At 45.4% G+C, this 13,725-nt stretch overlaps 2 protein-coding genes across 2 annotated transcripts in view; both read left to right on the forward strand.

Annotated features, from left to right (window-relative positions):
- The window catches only part of C6 (complement C6), a 54,106-nt gene that overhangs the window by 30,958 nt on the left and 9,423 nt on the right, over nt 1-13,725 (forward strand). Inside the window, exons 9-11 of the mRNA XM_073562666.1 lie at nt 4,193-4,318; nt 8,072-8,238; nt 10,430-10,655. Coding sequence (XP_073418767.1) covers nt 4,193-4,318; nt 8,072-8,238; nt 10,430-10,655 — 519 coding nt within the window. The remainder of the gene's footprint in view (nt 1-4,192; nt 4,319-8,071; nt 8,239-10,429; nt 10,656-13,725) is intronic.
- Nucleotides 4,326-5,824, forward strand: LOC141075566 (uncharacterized). Its single transcript, XM_073562668.1, has one exon. It carries the CDS (start codon nt 4,493-4,495, stop codon nt 5,813-5,815), a length of 1,323 nt encoding a protein of 440 aa, XP_073418769.1. The 5' UTR covers nt 4,326-4,492; the 3' UTR covers nt 5,816-5,824.

Here is a 13,725-nt window from a genome sequence, read left to right on the forward strand (position 1 = left end):
GTACAGGAGGGATAATCACAGAAAGGTCAATACGTAGCCAGGGGGTCATACACAGGGGGGGCAGCGAGGTACAGGAGGGATAATCACAGAAAGGTCAATACGTAGCCAGGGGTCATACACAGGGCGGGCAGCGAGGTACAGGAAGGATAATTACAGAAAGGTTAATACGTAGCCAGGGGTCATACACAGGGCGGGCAGCGAGGTACAGGAGGGATAATCAGAGAAAGATCAATACGTAGCCAGGGGTCATACACAGGGCGGGCAGCGAGGTACAGGAGGGATAGTCACAGAAAGGTCAATACGTAGCCAGGGGTCATACACAGGGCGGGCAGGAGGGATAATCACAGAAAGGTCAATACGTAGCCAGGGGTCATACACAGGGGGGGCAGCGAGGTACAGGAGGGATAATCACAGAAAGGTCAATACGTAGCCAGGGGTCATACACAGGGCGGGCAGCGAGGTACAGGAGGGATAATCACAGAGAGGTCAATACGTAGCCAGGGGTCATACACAGGGCGGGCAGCGAGGTACAGGAGGGATAATCACAGAAAGGTCAATACGTAGCCAGGGGTCATACACAGGGGGGGCAGCGAGGTACAGGAGGGATAATCACAGAAAGGTCAATACGTAGCCAGGGGGTCATACACAGGGGGGGCAGCGAGGTACAGGAGGGATAATCACAGAAAGGTCAATACGTAGCCAGGGGTCATACACAGGGCGGGCAGCGAGGTACAGGAAGGATAATTACAGAAAGGTTAATACGTAGCCAGGGGTCATACACAGGGCGGGCAGCGAGGTACAGGAGGGATAATCAGAGAAAGATCAATACGTAGCCAGGGGTCATACACAGGGCGGGCAGCGAGGTACAGGAGGGATAGTCACAGAAAGGTCAATACGTAGCCAGGGGTCATACACAGGGCGGGCAGGAGGGATAATCACAGAAAGGTCAATACGTAGCCAGGGGTCATACACAGGGGGGGCAGCGAGGTACAGGAGGGATAATCACAGAAAGGTCAATACGTAGCCAGGGGTCATACACAGGGCGGGCAGCGAGGTACAGGAGGGATAATCACAGAGAGGTCAATACGTAGCCAGGGGTCATACACAGGGCGGGCAGCGAGGTACAGGAGGGATAATCACAGAAAGGTCAATACGTAGCCAGGGGTCATACACAGGGGGGGAGCTAGGTACAGGAGGGATAATCACAGAAAGGTCAATACGTAGCCAGGGGTCATACACAGGGCGGGCAGCGAGGTACAGGAGGGATAATCACAGAAAGGTCAATACATAGCCAGGGGTCATACACAGGACGGGCAGCGAGGTACAGGAGGGATAGTCACAGAAAGGTCTACGTAGCCAGGGGTCATACACAGGGGGGGGCAGCGAGGTACAGGAGGGATAATCACAGAAAGGTCTACGTAGCCAGGGGTCATACACAGGGCGGGCAGCGAGGTACAGGAGGGATAGTCACAGAAAGGTCAATACGTAGCCAGGGGTCATACACAGGGCGGGCAGGAGGGATAATCACAGAAAGGTCAATACGTAGCCAGGGGTCATACACAGGGGGGGCAGCGAGGTACAGGAGGGATAATCACAGAAAGGTCAACACGTAGCCAGGGGTCATACACAGGGCGGGCAGCGAGGTACAGGAGGGATAATCACGGAAAGGTCAATACGTAGCCAGGGGGTCATACACAGGGGGGGCAGCGAGGTACAGGAGGGATAATCACAGAAAGGTCAATACGTAGCCAGGGGTCATACACAGGGCGGGCAGCGAGGTACAGGAAGGATAATCACAGAAAGGTCAATACGTAGCCAGGGGTCATACACAGGGGGGGAGCGAGGTACAGGAGGGATAATCACAGAAAGGTCAATACGTAGCCAGGGGTCATACACAGGGCGGGCAGCGAGGTACAGGAGGGATAATCACAGAAAGATCAATACGTAGCCAGGGGTCATACACAGGGGACGGCTCTATCATGAGGCTATAAGAACCCTCCCCAGATCCATAGAGAGGCTTCCCAGATTAACCTCTGCACCGCTTAACCTGGAGCCTCAGTAAACCATGACATAATAGCTGCAGACCACACGGTCACTGTGGGATCCGTGAGTCTGGGGGCACCAATGCCAACACCAGGTCCCAAGCAATGATGGAGAAGGAAGTGTGGGAACGGGGAGAGGTGAGTATTTTTTTAATTAATCAATATTTTGATGGGGCCATCATAGTGTTTAGATTGCTATGTGAGGTCGTCTTACTGTTTGTGGGGGTGTCATACTATTTGTATGGTGCTATGCGATGTGGAGGCCATCATGCTTTTTGGAGGGCTATAGGGAGCCATCATACTATTTGGAGAGCTATGTGGGGCCATCATACTATTTGGAGGGCTATAGGGAGACATCATACTATTTGGAGGGCTATGTGGGAGCCATGATATTATTTGGAAGTCTATGTGGGGCCATTATACTATTTGCTGAGCTATGTGAGTGCCATCATACTATTTGGAGGTCTATGCGGGAGCCATGATATTATTTGGAGGCTATGTGGGTGCCATCATACTATTTGGAGGTCTGTGCGGGAGCCATGATATTATTTGGAGGTCTATGTGGGAGCCATGATACTATTTGGAGGTCTGCGCGGGAGCCATGATATTATTTGGAGGTCTATGTGGGAGCCATGATACTATTTGGAGGGCTATAGGGAGTCATCATACTATTTGGAGGTCTGCGCGGGAGCCATGATATTATTTGGAGTTCTATGTGGGAGCCATGATACTATTTGGAGGGCTAGAGGGAGTCATCATACTATTTGGAGGTCTATGCGGGAGCCATCACATTATTTGGAGGTCTATATGGGAGCCATGATACTATTTGGAGGTCTATATATGGGAGCCATGATACTATTTGGAGGTCTATGTAGGAGCCATGATACTATTTGGAGGCTATGTGGGTGCCATCATACTATTTGGAGGTCTGCGCGGGAGCCATTATATTATTTGGAGGTCTATGTGGGAGCCATGATACTATTTGGAGGTCTATGTGGGAGCCATGATACTATTTGGAGGTCTATATGGGAGCCATGATACTATTTGGAGGTCTATGTGGGTGCCATGATACTATTTGAAGGCTATGTGGGTGCCATGATACTATTTGGAGGTCTATGTGGGAGCCATGATACTATTTGGAGGTCTATGTGGGAGCCATGATATTATTTGGAGGTCTATGTGGGAGCCATGATACTATTTGAAGGCTATGTGGGAGCCATGATACTATTTGGAGGTCTATGTGGGTGCCATGATACTATTTGAAGGCTATCTGGGTGCCATGATACTATTTGGAGGTCTATGTGGGAGCCATGATACTATTTGGAGGTCTATGTGGGAGCCATGATATTATTTGGAGGTCTATGTGGGAGCCATGATACTATTTGAAGGCTACGTGGGAGCCATGATATTATTTGGAGATCTATGTGGGAGCCATGATATTATTTGGAGGGCTATGTGGGAGCCATGATACTATTTGGAGGGCTATGTAACTAGAGAACTGTGTGGGGGCAAATTTACAGTTTGGAAGCCTGTGTGAGGGCAAATTATACTGTTTGGAGAGCTCTGGGGAGCAATTATATTGTTTGGGGGTTGTGTGGCGTCCGTTATACTTTGTGGAGGGCTGTGTAGGGGCAGTTATACTGTCTGGATTGCTATGTGGGGCCATCATACGGGGGCTGTGATGAGGCTATTACACTGTGTTGGGGTCACTGTGAAGGTATCATACTTTGTGGGTGTGGTATCATAATGTGCATGTAGAGGAATTCACTGTGGGGGTATCATGCTGTGTTTGGGGGGCACATTTGTTGGCATCATACTTTAATGAGGCCACTAAAGGGATATATTAGTGTGTGGGAACATTAAGGGGTTTCAATGTTCAGCAAAATGTCATTGTAAGTGTTGAAGTTGTGGGATATGCTCAGCTGCAACCCCCTCGAATATTAATTTATTTTTTTTGTCATGTGGGAGGGATTAGGGTTTCTGCTATGGGGCTACATGATTTCTATGTACACCCCTGTCCTTCATGATAGAATTATGACATGTCAATAGTTTATCATCACAGCTGGGAGCTTCCTGAAGACCCCCATCTGCCATCTATGCGCTCATGTGAACCCCTTAAGTTTTCCTATTTACAATGTGTCTTCCGTTAGGTCTGACCACTGCGCAATCAGTCGAGTGTTCGAGATGGGAAACAAAGCGCCGGGTCTTTTTTTTCTTCACGAAAACAACAGTTAATCACATATGTACGACCAACAAGATGACCGAGAAATATGAAGGTACCTGAGCCGAAAACTGGTAATCTACTCGGATTGTCATACTTTCCATGAATAGTATGTTTTGAGATAATTGTGCAAGATGCGTTTCCAGACCGGCGCTAATCGGGCAACATTTTATTCACTGCAGTGTAATACTACATATCACCACCAGGGGTAGTACAGGACTGGAACAACATGACTGCTTTCTTCCAGGAAAACCTGTGTTACGCCACACCTGCCCATGTTTCTTCTGCCACATCTGCCCGTGTATCTTCTGCCACACCTGTCCGTGTATCTTCTGCCACACCTGTCCGTGTATCTTCTGCCACACCTGTCCGTGTATCTTCTGCCACACCTGCCCGTGTATCTTCTGCCACACCTGCCCGTGTATCTTCTGCCACACATGTCCATGTATCTTCCTCCACACCTGTCCATGTATCTTCTGCCACACCTGTCCATATATCTTCTGCCACACCTGTCCGTGTATCTTCTGCCACACCTGCCCGTGTATCTTCTGCCACACCTGTCCATGTATCTTCCTCCACACCTGTCCATGTATCTTCTGCCACACCTGTCCGTGTATCTTCTGCCACACCTGTCCGTGTATCTTCTGCCACACCTGTCCGTGTATCTTCTGCCACACATGTCCGTGTATCTTCTGCCACACCTCTCCGTGTATCTTCTGCCACACATGTCCGTGTATCTTCTGCCACACCTGTCCGTGTATCTTCTGCCACACCTGTCCGTGTATCTTCTGCCACACCTGTCCGTGTATCTTCTGCCACACCTGTCCGTGTATCTTCTGCCACACCTGTCCGTGTATCTTCTGCCACACCTGTCCGTGTATCTTCTGCCACACCTGTCCGTGTATCTTCTGCCACACATGTCCGTGTATCTTCTGCCACACCTCTCCGTGTATCTTCTGCCACACATGTCCGTGTATCTTCTGCCACACCTGCCCGTGTATCTTCTGCCACACCTGCCCGTGTATCTTCTACCACACCTGTCCATGTATCTTCCTCCACACCTGTCCATGTATTTTCTGCCACACCTGTCCATGTATCTTCTGCCACACCTGTCCGTGTATCTTCTGCCACACCTGTCCGTGTATCTTCTGCCACACCTGTCCGTGTATCTTCTGCCACACCTGTCCGTGTATCTTCTGCTACACTTGTCCATGTATCTTCCTCCACACCTGTCCATGTATCTTCTGCCACACCTGTCCATATATCTTCTGCCACACCTGTCCATGTATCTTCTGCCACACCTGTCCATATGTCTTCTGCCATATCTATCCATATAGCTTCTGCCTTATCTGTCCATGTATCTTATGCCACACATGTGCATGTATCTTCAGCCACACCTGTCCATGTATGTTCTGCCACACTTATCCATGTATCTTCTTCCATATCTGTCCATGTATCTTCTGCCATATCTGTCCATATATCTTCTGACACACCTGTCCATGTATTTTCTTCCACACCTGTCTGTTGTGAATTCTCTTGCTTGGAGTTCTGAGCCGAAACTTCCTCTGCTCCCTCTGGTGGTTGCTGAGAGTAGTGGAGCTGACCAGGTGGATGGAAGTTCCCCACCTGACGGCGATAATTGGAAACCTGGGAATACTGGCTGGGAGCATATAATTGAGCTGGCTGCTCTTGGAGGTTGCTGTTGATTTCCTCAGTGTCCATTTGGAGCTATTTTGTCCCCTGCCTGATCTTCATGGTTCAGCTAAGTGATTCCTTTGCTAATCCTTTTGCATCTAATCTGGTTGTGTCTTTTTTTTGCTTTCTGTTTTGCTGCTAGGGTTCAGCGTGCTCCCTGCTGGGGGCAGCGCTGGACCCTGCTTCATATGTTGCAGCTTGTTCAGTCCCCTGTTATGTTAGTATCTTTTTGCTTTGCTGCCATTTTATACCAGAGTGCTGATCTAGCGGGGGTGAGATCGTGTGATCTCAGGTTTTTTGTATATCAGTAGTGTTGGACTTTTTCAGGTTTTTGTGCGTGATTGCAGACAGTATCTTTTCTATCCTGTCCTGTCTAGACAGCTTGGGCCCCACCGTTTGCTCAGACTGTTCTCTGCCTATGTTTGAGTCTCATCTTGTCTCACTGACAATATATGTTTGGGGGCTGTCTATTCCTTTGGGAATCTGCTCCGGGGCAGTTTAGATTTCATCTTTCTGTCTTTAGGCTTAGTTGGTCCTCCGGCTGTGACGAAGCGTCTAGGGCTTCGTAGGTACGCTCCACGGCTACTGCTAGTCGTGTAGATAGGATCAGGGGTCTGCAATCCGCTTAGTTACCAACCTCTCTGGTCTTCTGGTGGCTTAGCTTATTCCTGCCATCCTCCTCGGTGACCCATTCATAACACCTGTCCATGTATCTTCTGCCATATCTGTCCATGAATCTTCTGCCACACCTGTCCATGTATCTTCTTCCACACCTGTCCATGAATCTTTGGCCACACCTGTCCATGTATCTTCTGCCACATCTATCAATATAGCTTCTGCCTTATCTGTCCATGTATCTTATGCCACACCTGTGCATGTATCTTCTGCCACACCAGTCCATGTATCTTCTGCCACACCTATCCATGTATCTTCTGCCACACCTGCCCTTGTATCATCTGCCCACACCTGTCCGTGTATCTTCTGCCACATCTGTCCATGTTTCTTCTGCCACACCTGTCCGTGTATCTTCTGCCACTTATTGATGTATCTTCTGCCATATCTGTCCACTAATCTTCTGCCACACCTGTCCATGTATCTTCTGCCATATCTGTCCATGTATCTTCTGCCATATCTGTCCATGAATCTTCTGCCACACCTGTCCATGAATCTTCGGCCACACCTGTCCATGTATCTTCGGCCACACCTGTCCATGTATCTTCTGTCACACCTGTCCATGTATCTTCTGCCACACCTGCCCATGTATCTTTTGCCACTTTTGTCCATGTATCTTCTGCCATATCTGTCCATGTATCTTCGGCCACACCTGCCTATGTATCTTCTGCCATATCTGTCCCTGTATCTTCTGCCACACCTGTCCATGTATCTTCTGTCACACCTGCCCATGTATCTTCTGCCACACCTGCCCATGTATCTTCTGCCACTTTTGTCCATGTATCTTCTGCCATATCTGTCCATGTATCTTCTGCGACACCTGCCTGTGTATCTTCTTCCACACCTAACCATGAATCTTCTGCCACACCTGTCCATGTATCTTCTTCCACACCTGTCCATGTATCTTCTGCCACACCTGTCCATGTATCTTCTGCCACACCTGCCCATATATCTTCTGCCACACCTGTCCTTGTATCTTCTTCCACACCTGTCCATGTATCTTCTTCCACACCTGTCCATGTATCTTCTTCCACACCTGTCCATGTATCTTCTGCCACTTCTGTCCATGTATCTTCTGCCATATCTGTCCATGTATCTTCTGCCACACCTGTCCAGGTATCTTCTTACACACCTGTCCATGTATCTTCTTCCACACCTGTCCATGTATCTTCCGGCCACACCAATCCATGTATCTTCTGCCACACCTGTCCATGTATCTTCTGCCACACCTGTCCATCAGTTGTATTACAGGTCAACATTATTGACATTCATGGACTTGAACTGCAATACCAAATACAACCTGTGTACAGGTGTGGCACTGTTTCAGGAAGAAAGATGACAATTTTTTTTAATCCAATAATGATTCCAGTTCTTTCAATGAGGAACGGTTTGGGACTTCAGGCGCCATATCCTGCTGTAATCCGTCTCACTTTACCCTCAGGTTCATTTTTACAGTCTTCAGAAAAATCGATATCTTTAGTAAAAGGCGGCAGGGCGGAATATGCTGCAAAATTAGCCTGGCAGAAAAAGGGATCCTTCCCAGAGCACAACATCTATAAAGAATGGGCCGCGTCCACGGCAGATAACCCTGTGGTGGTGGATAGTGAGGTAAAAGAATATTTTCATTAAGATACTAGGAATGAATTACAAGGCCACACTAGACCACCAGGACACAGTTTTAGATTATATAGCCTTCATCACCCTAGATCACCACACACATACTACATATTAACCTATGTAAATATGTAAATACTTAGGTCCCAAAAAATGGGAAGGGTGTTCAAGGAGTAATACCTTTATTGGCTAACCAGAGAAATTATATTTGCAAGCAAGCTTTCAGGGCTCAGGCGGCCCCTTCATCAGGCTGAAATTACAAGTGAATTACTGAGAAGAGACGGCAACATTTAAATAGGAATTACAACAGGACATGAGGTGATACAGGCCAAGGAAATCAAATTAAGGTTTTTGTTACACATGCAGATGAGGTGGAAGTGTTCTATTAGAGATCTGAAGACCTTCTTGTGGAGGTGTGAACTGTGTCCATGTAATGAGTCATGAATCCAGGTGTCACATTGAGTCCTATGGTTAGAGATTGAAACCTATTTATATATTTGAACTCCCAGATTTTTCTTTCTCTGTCGCTATTAAAATGACCTTTCAATATTAGGACTTTTACATCTGCCAAGCTGTGTCCAGGTCTAGAGAAGTGTATTCCTACAGGCGTGTCCAGCTCATTTTTTATCGTATGTCTGTGCAGATTCATCCTTGTTTGTAGTTTTTGCTTAGTTTCCCCGATGTATGTCCCTGCATTGCACCTTGTACATTGTATCATGTACACGACATTGGAGGATGTACATGAAAAAGAGTCCATGATCTTATAGTCCTGATTTGTGTTGGGTATGTGGACTTTATCTGTTGGGGATATGTGGTTGCAGGTCTTGCATTTCTTACTGTTACAGGGGACTGTGCCCGTCTCTGAAGGAGATGCGAGGGCACTTCTGACAAGGACATTCCTTAGGTTGGGAGGCTGTTTGTAGGAGAGCAGTGGCAGTTCCGGGAATATTGCTTTCAGTCTGTGGTCTTTGTGGAATATGGGTTGGAGGTCAGCGCCAATTTTCCTTAAAATGTTCATGTGAGGGTTGTACGTGATCACAAGCGGCGCCCTGTTGTTGTCCTCCTTCTGCTTATAATCCAGGAGGCTGCTTCTTGGGATCCTTGTAGCTCTGTGGATCTGTTCATCAATTACAAATGGATGATATCCTTGGTGTAGGAATGTTTTCCTAAGTGATAGTAGTTGTAGTTTTCTATCCTCATTGTTTGAACTGATCAGAATGTACCTTAGAGCTTCACTGTAGTAATAATCTGGAAAGGCTCAGAGGAGGACCTGCTTACCTTCCACAAAAACTTCACTAAATTCCACCGAACCATCAAGATCACCCTCAACTTTTCAAAGTCCCAAATCTATTTTCTAGACATGACCATATACATCAAAGACAATACCGTACATACGACTATTTACTATAAACCCACAGGACGTCCGGCATACCTGAGATGGAACAGCTTTCATCCAAGACACACAAAAAAAATCAATAATCTGTATTGGCCTCTAATCCACACTAAACCACCAGGACATTACAGAAATAATGCCACTAACCCCAAAGCCACCAATATGAAACTAAATAACCCAAAGTTACCCATCCTAGACCAACATTAATAATAAATTCAACCTTCATCACCCAAATTATGATAGAGATCATATGTGTTAACTTAGCGGCACTAGACCATCAGGGCTATTGTAGGATTAATATCATTAACTTCTAATAACCCAACGCTACCCATCCTAGACCCACATGGATGAACGATATCAATAATAGCCACATAGCTCAGCATAGGCATACAAGGCATTAACTGTTAAGCACACCAGACCACCTGGGCTATTACTGGCATGCATCAATAACCTTTAAGCCACCACTTATAATACTAAATAGCACAAACCTTCTCATCCAAGATTAACGGGGATAATAGAAAGGAATATGACTCCGTTTATCACCGTAGGTCACCATAAAAATGCAAGGCACTTACAGGAAAACTATCACTATCACTAACCCCTAGGCCATCCCATGTACATAAAATAAAATCAAAGATGAAGCTGGAAGAAGGGGATTTTCTCTGCTTTGGGTAATAATGCACTTGGAGACCCTCTTGTGTTTGTCCCACCTGAGTTTTGCTCCTAGGTCCTCCGTAAATACCTTCACTCCCTTCCGGATTCTAAAACGTCATCTCATCAATGATTTTGCAGTTAAACCCAATTGTGGATCTGGTGACCGGATTTCCCTGCGCTGTGACCAAACGGCGCAACCTCCTGAAAGCGTTTGATGAGTATTTAGAAACGTTTGACCCGTGTCGGTGCTCGCCGTGCCCCAATAATGCCAGGGTTGTGTTACTGGACACAGAGTGCCATTGTGTCTGCCAGCCGGGGACCTACGGGGAAAGCTGCGAGAAACGAGCTCCGGATTACAACTCAGGTAAGACACGAGATTTGTGCTGCAGATTGTGTGCTCCGCTGCCAAGACCGTAGTAATCCTCAGCTGTAGGTTTATACAACGCCGGCAGTATTTTATACAGTATGTGTCCACCCATATGGTGCAAGTCATATACCGTAGTACTCACATAACAATCCTATACAGTCTCCAGCTCTGAGCACCACACAGTGTGGTGCCCTCTAGATGGGCAAATAGAATTGCCTAAAATACAGAACCGCCATACAGTGACCAAATAATACCACCATATAGTGTTCAAATTATACCAGTGTACAATCCCCAAATGATAACACCATTCAATGTGCAAATAATGCTGCCATACAGTGCTGAAATAACACTACTGTATTAGACTCAAATAATACCGCCATAAAGTGCCCATATAATTCCACTATACAGCGCACAAATACTACCAACATGTAATGCTCAAACTATACCACCATGTTATACCCAAAAAATACCACACTGCAATGCACAAGTAATACTTGCATACACTGACAAAATAACACTGCCATAGAATGCTCAATTAATAGTACTATAAGATGCTCAAATAAAACCATCATTCAGTGATCAAAGTAAAGTCACATATAAAGTGCTCAAGTAATATCACCATACAGTGCATGAATAATGCCACAATGTAAAGCTCAACCTACACCACCATACAACAACTCAAAAATATCACCATACAGTGCACAAGTAATACCACAATGTAAAGCTCGACCTACACCACCATACAACAACTCAAAAATACCGCCATACAGTGCACAAGTAATACCACAATGTAAAGCTCGACCTATACCACCATACAATACCCCAAAAATATCACCATACAGTGCATAAATTATACCACAATGTAAAGCTCGACCTACACCACCATACAATACCCCAAAAATACCACCATACAGTACACAAATAACACCTGAATACAGTGATCAAAATACAACACCATATAGGGCTCAAATAATACCGCAATACGGTGCACAAAAATACCACCATACAATACACAAATAATAGTGCCATAAAATGTGCAAATAATACAGCAAAACAGTGCTGAAATAATACTGCCATTCACAGTTGATATCGTGCACAAAACAATACCACCATACAGTGCTTAAATGCTACCATATAATGCTAAAATAAGACTGATATACAGTTCTAAAACAATAGCACCATACAGTGAATAAGTAATAACTCCATAGAGTAAATATAATAGCACTATACAGTAGATAAATAATGCCACTATATAATGCTAAAATAAACCCACCATACAGTGCTCAAATACTATCACATATAAGCAATAATACTACCTCCAAACAGTGCTCAGATAATACCGCCCTACATTGCTAGAATAGCAGCTCTGGACATTATTTCTACACAAAGTAAATATTCAGTAATGATGAGTTTTCTGGATTGGTGCCGAGTGGCTTATGGTTCGGCATAGTGATGAGTAGTGTTGAGCATTCCGATACCGCAAGTATCGGGTATCGGCCGATACTTGCTGTATCGGAATTCCGATACCGACTTCCGATATTTTTTCAATATCGGAATTCGGCATCGGAATCGGAAGTTCAGTTGATTGACGGCCTGACGTCATCATGATGCGCGGTGTGTGCGCATCATGATGCGCCGTCATTTCGGGCCTTCCGGGGGTCTCTGCCGGCCTGCCGGGGGGCTGTGCCGGCCTGCCGGGGGGCTGTGTGGACTGCCCGGGGTCTGTACCGGCCTGCCGGGGGGCTGTGCCGGCCTGCCGGTGGTCTGTGCACCCTGTGGGGGTCTGTACCGGCCTGCCGGGGGGCTGTGCCGGCCTGCCGGGGGGCTGTGCTGATGTCCGGGGGTCTGTGCAAGCATCGTCCGATGGGACTACAAGTCCCATCGGGCGATGCCTGCTACCATGACAGTGATTGACACATTAGCCAATGATGGGACAGTAGTAGTCCCATCATCCGGCTAATGTGTTAAATGTTAAAAAAAAAAAAAAAATACTACATACATACTACATGCATGCTACATACATACTACATGCATGCTACATACATACTACATATATACTACATACATACTACATGCTACATACATACTACATACATACTACATGCATGCTACATACATACTACATATATACTACATACATACTACATGCATGCTACATATATACTACATGCTACATACATACTACATACATACTACATGCATGCTACATACATACTACATGCTACATACATACTACATACATGCTACATACATACTACATACATACTACATACTACATACATACTACATGCATGCTACATACATACTACATATATACTACATACATACTACATGCTACATACATACTACATACATACTACATGCATGCTACATACATACTACATATATACTACATACATACTACATGCATGCTACATATATACTACATGCTACATACATACTACATACATACTACATGCATGCTACATACATACTACATGCTACATACATACTACATACATGCTACATACATACTGCATGCTACATACATACTACATACATACTACATGCATGCTACATACATACTACATATATACTACATACATACTACATACATGCTACATACATACTGCATGCTACATACATACTACATACATACTACATGCATGCTACATACATACTACATACATACTACATACATACTACATACATGCTACATACATGCTACATACATACTACATACATGCTACATACATACTACATATATACTACATGCATGCTACATGCTACATACATACTACATATATACTACATACATACTACATACATGCTACATACATACTGCATGCTACATACATACTACATACATACTACATACATACTACATACATACTACATGCATGCTACATGCATGCTACATACATACTACATGCATGCTACATACATACTACATGCATGCTACATACATACCACATACATACTACATGCTACATACATACCACATATATACTACATACATACAATACATTCATACAATACATACATAGACATACAGTACATATAACATAGAGTAACATACTTACCAATA

This window comes from Dendrobates tinctorius, unplaced genomic scaffold (assembly GCF_039654945.1).
Source record: "Dendrobates tinctorius isolate UK_male_01 unplaced genomic scaffold, ASM3965494v1 ptg000362l, whole genome shotgun sequence".
NCBI lineage: Eukaryota > Metazoa > Chordata > Amphibia > Anura > Dendrobatidae > Dendrobates > Dendrobates tinctorius.

Bases quoted from the DNA above. Each gene is read 5' to 3' on its own strand.
- LOC141075566 (XM_073562668.1), top strand. From the start codon at position 4,493: ATGACTGCTTTCTTCCAGGAAAACCTGTGTTACGCCACACCTGCCCAT.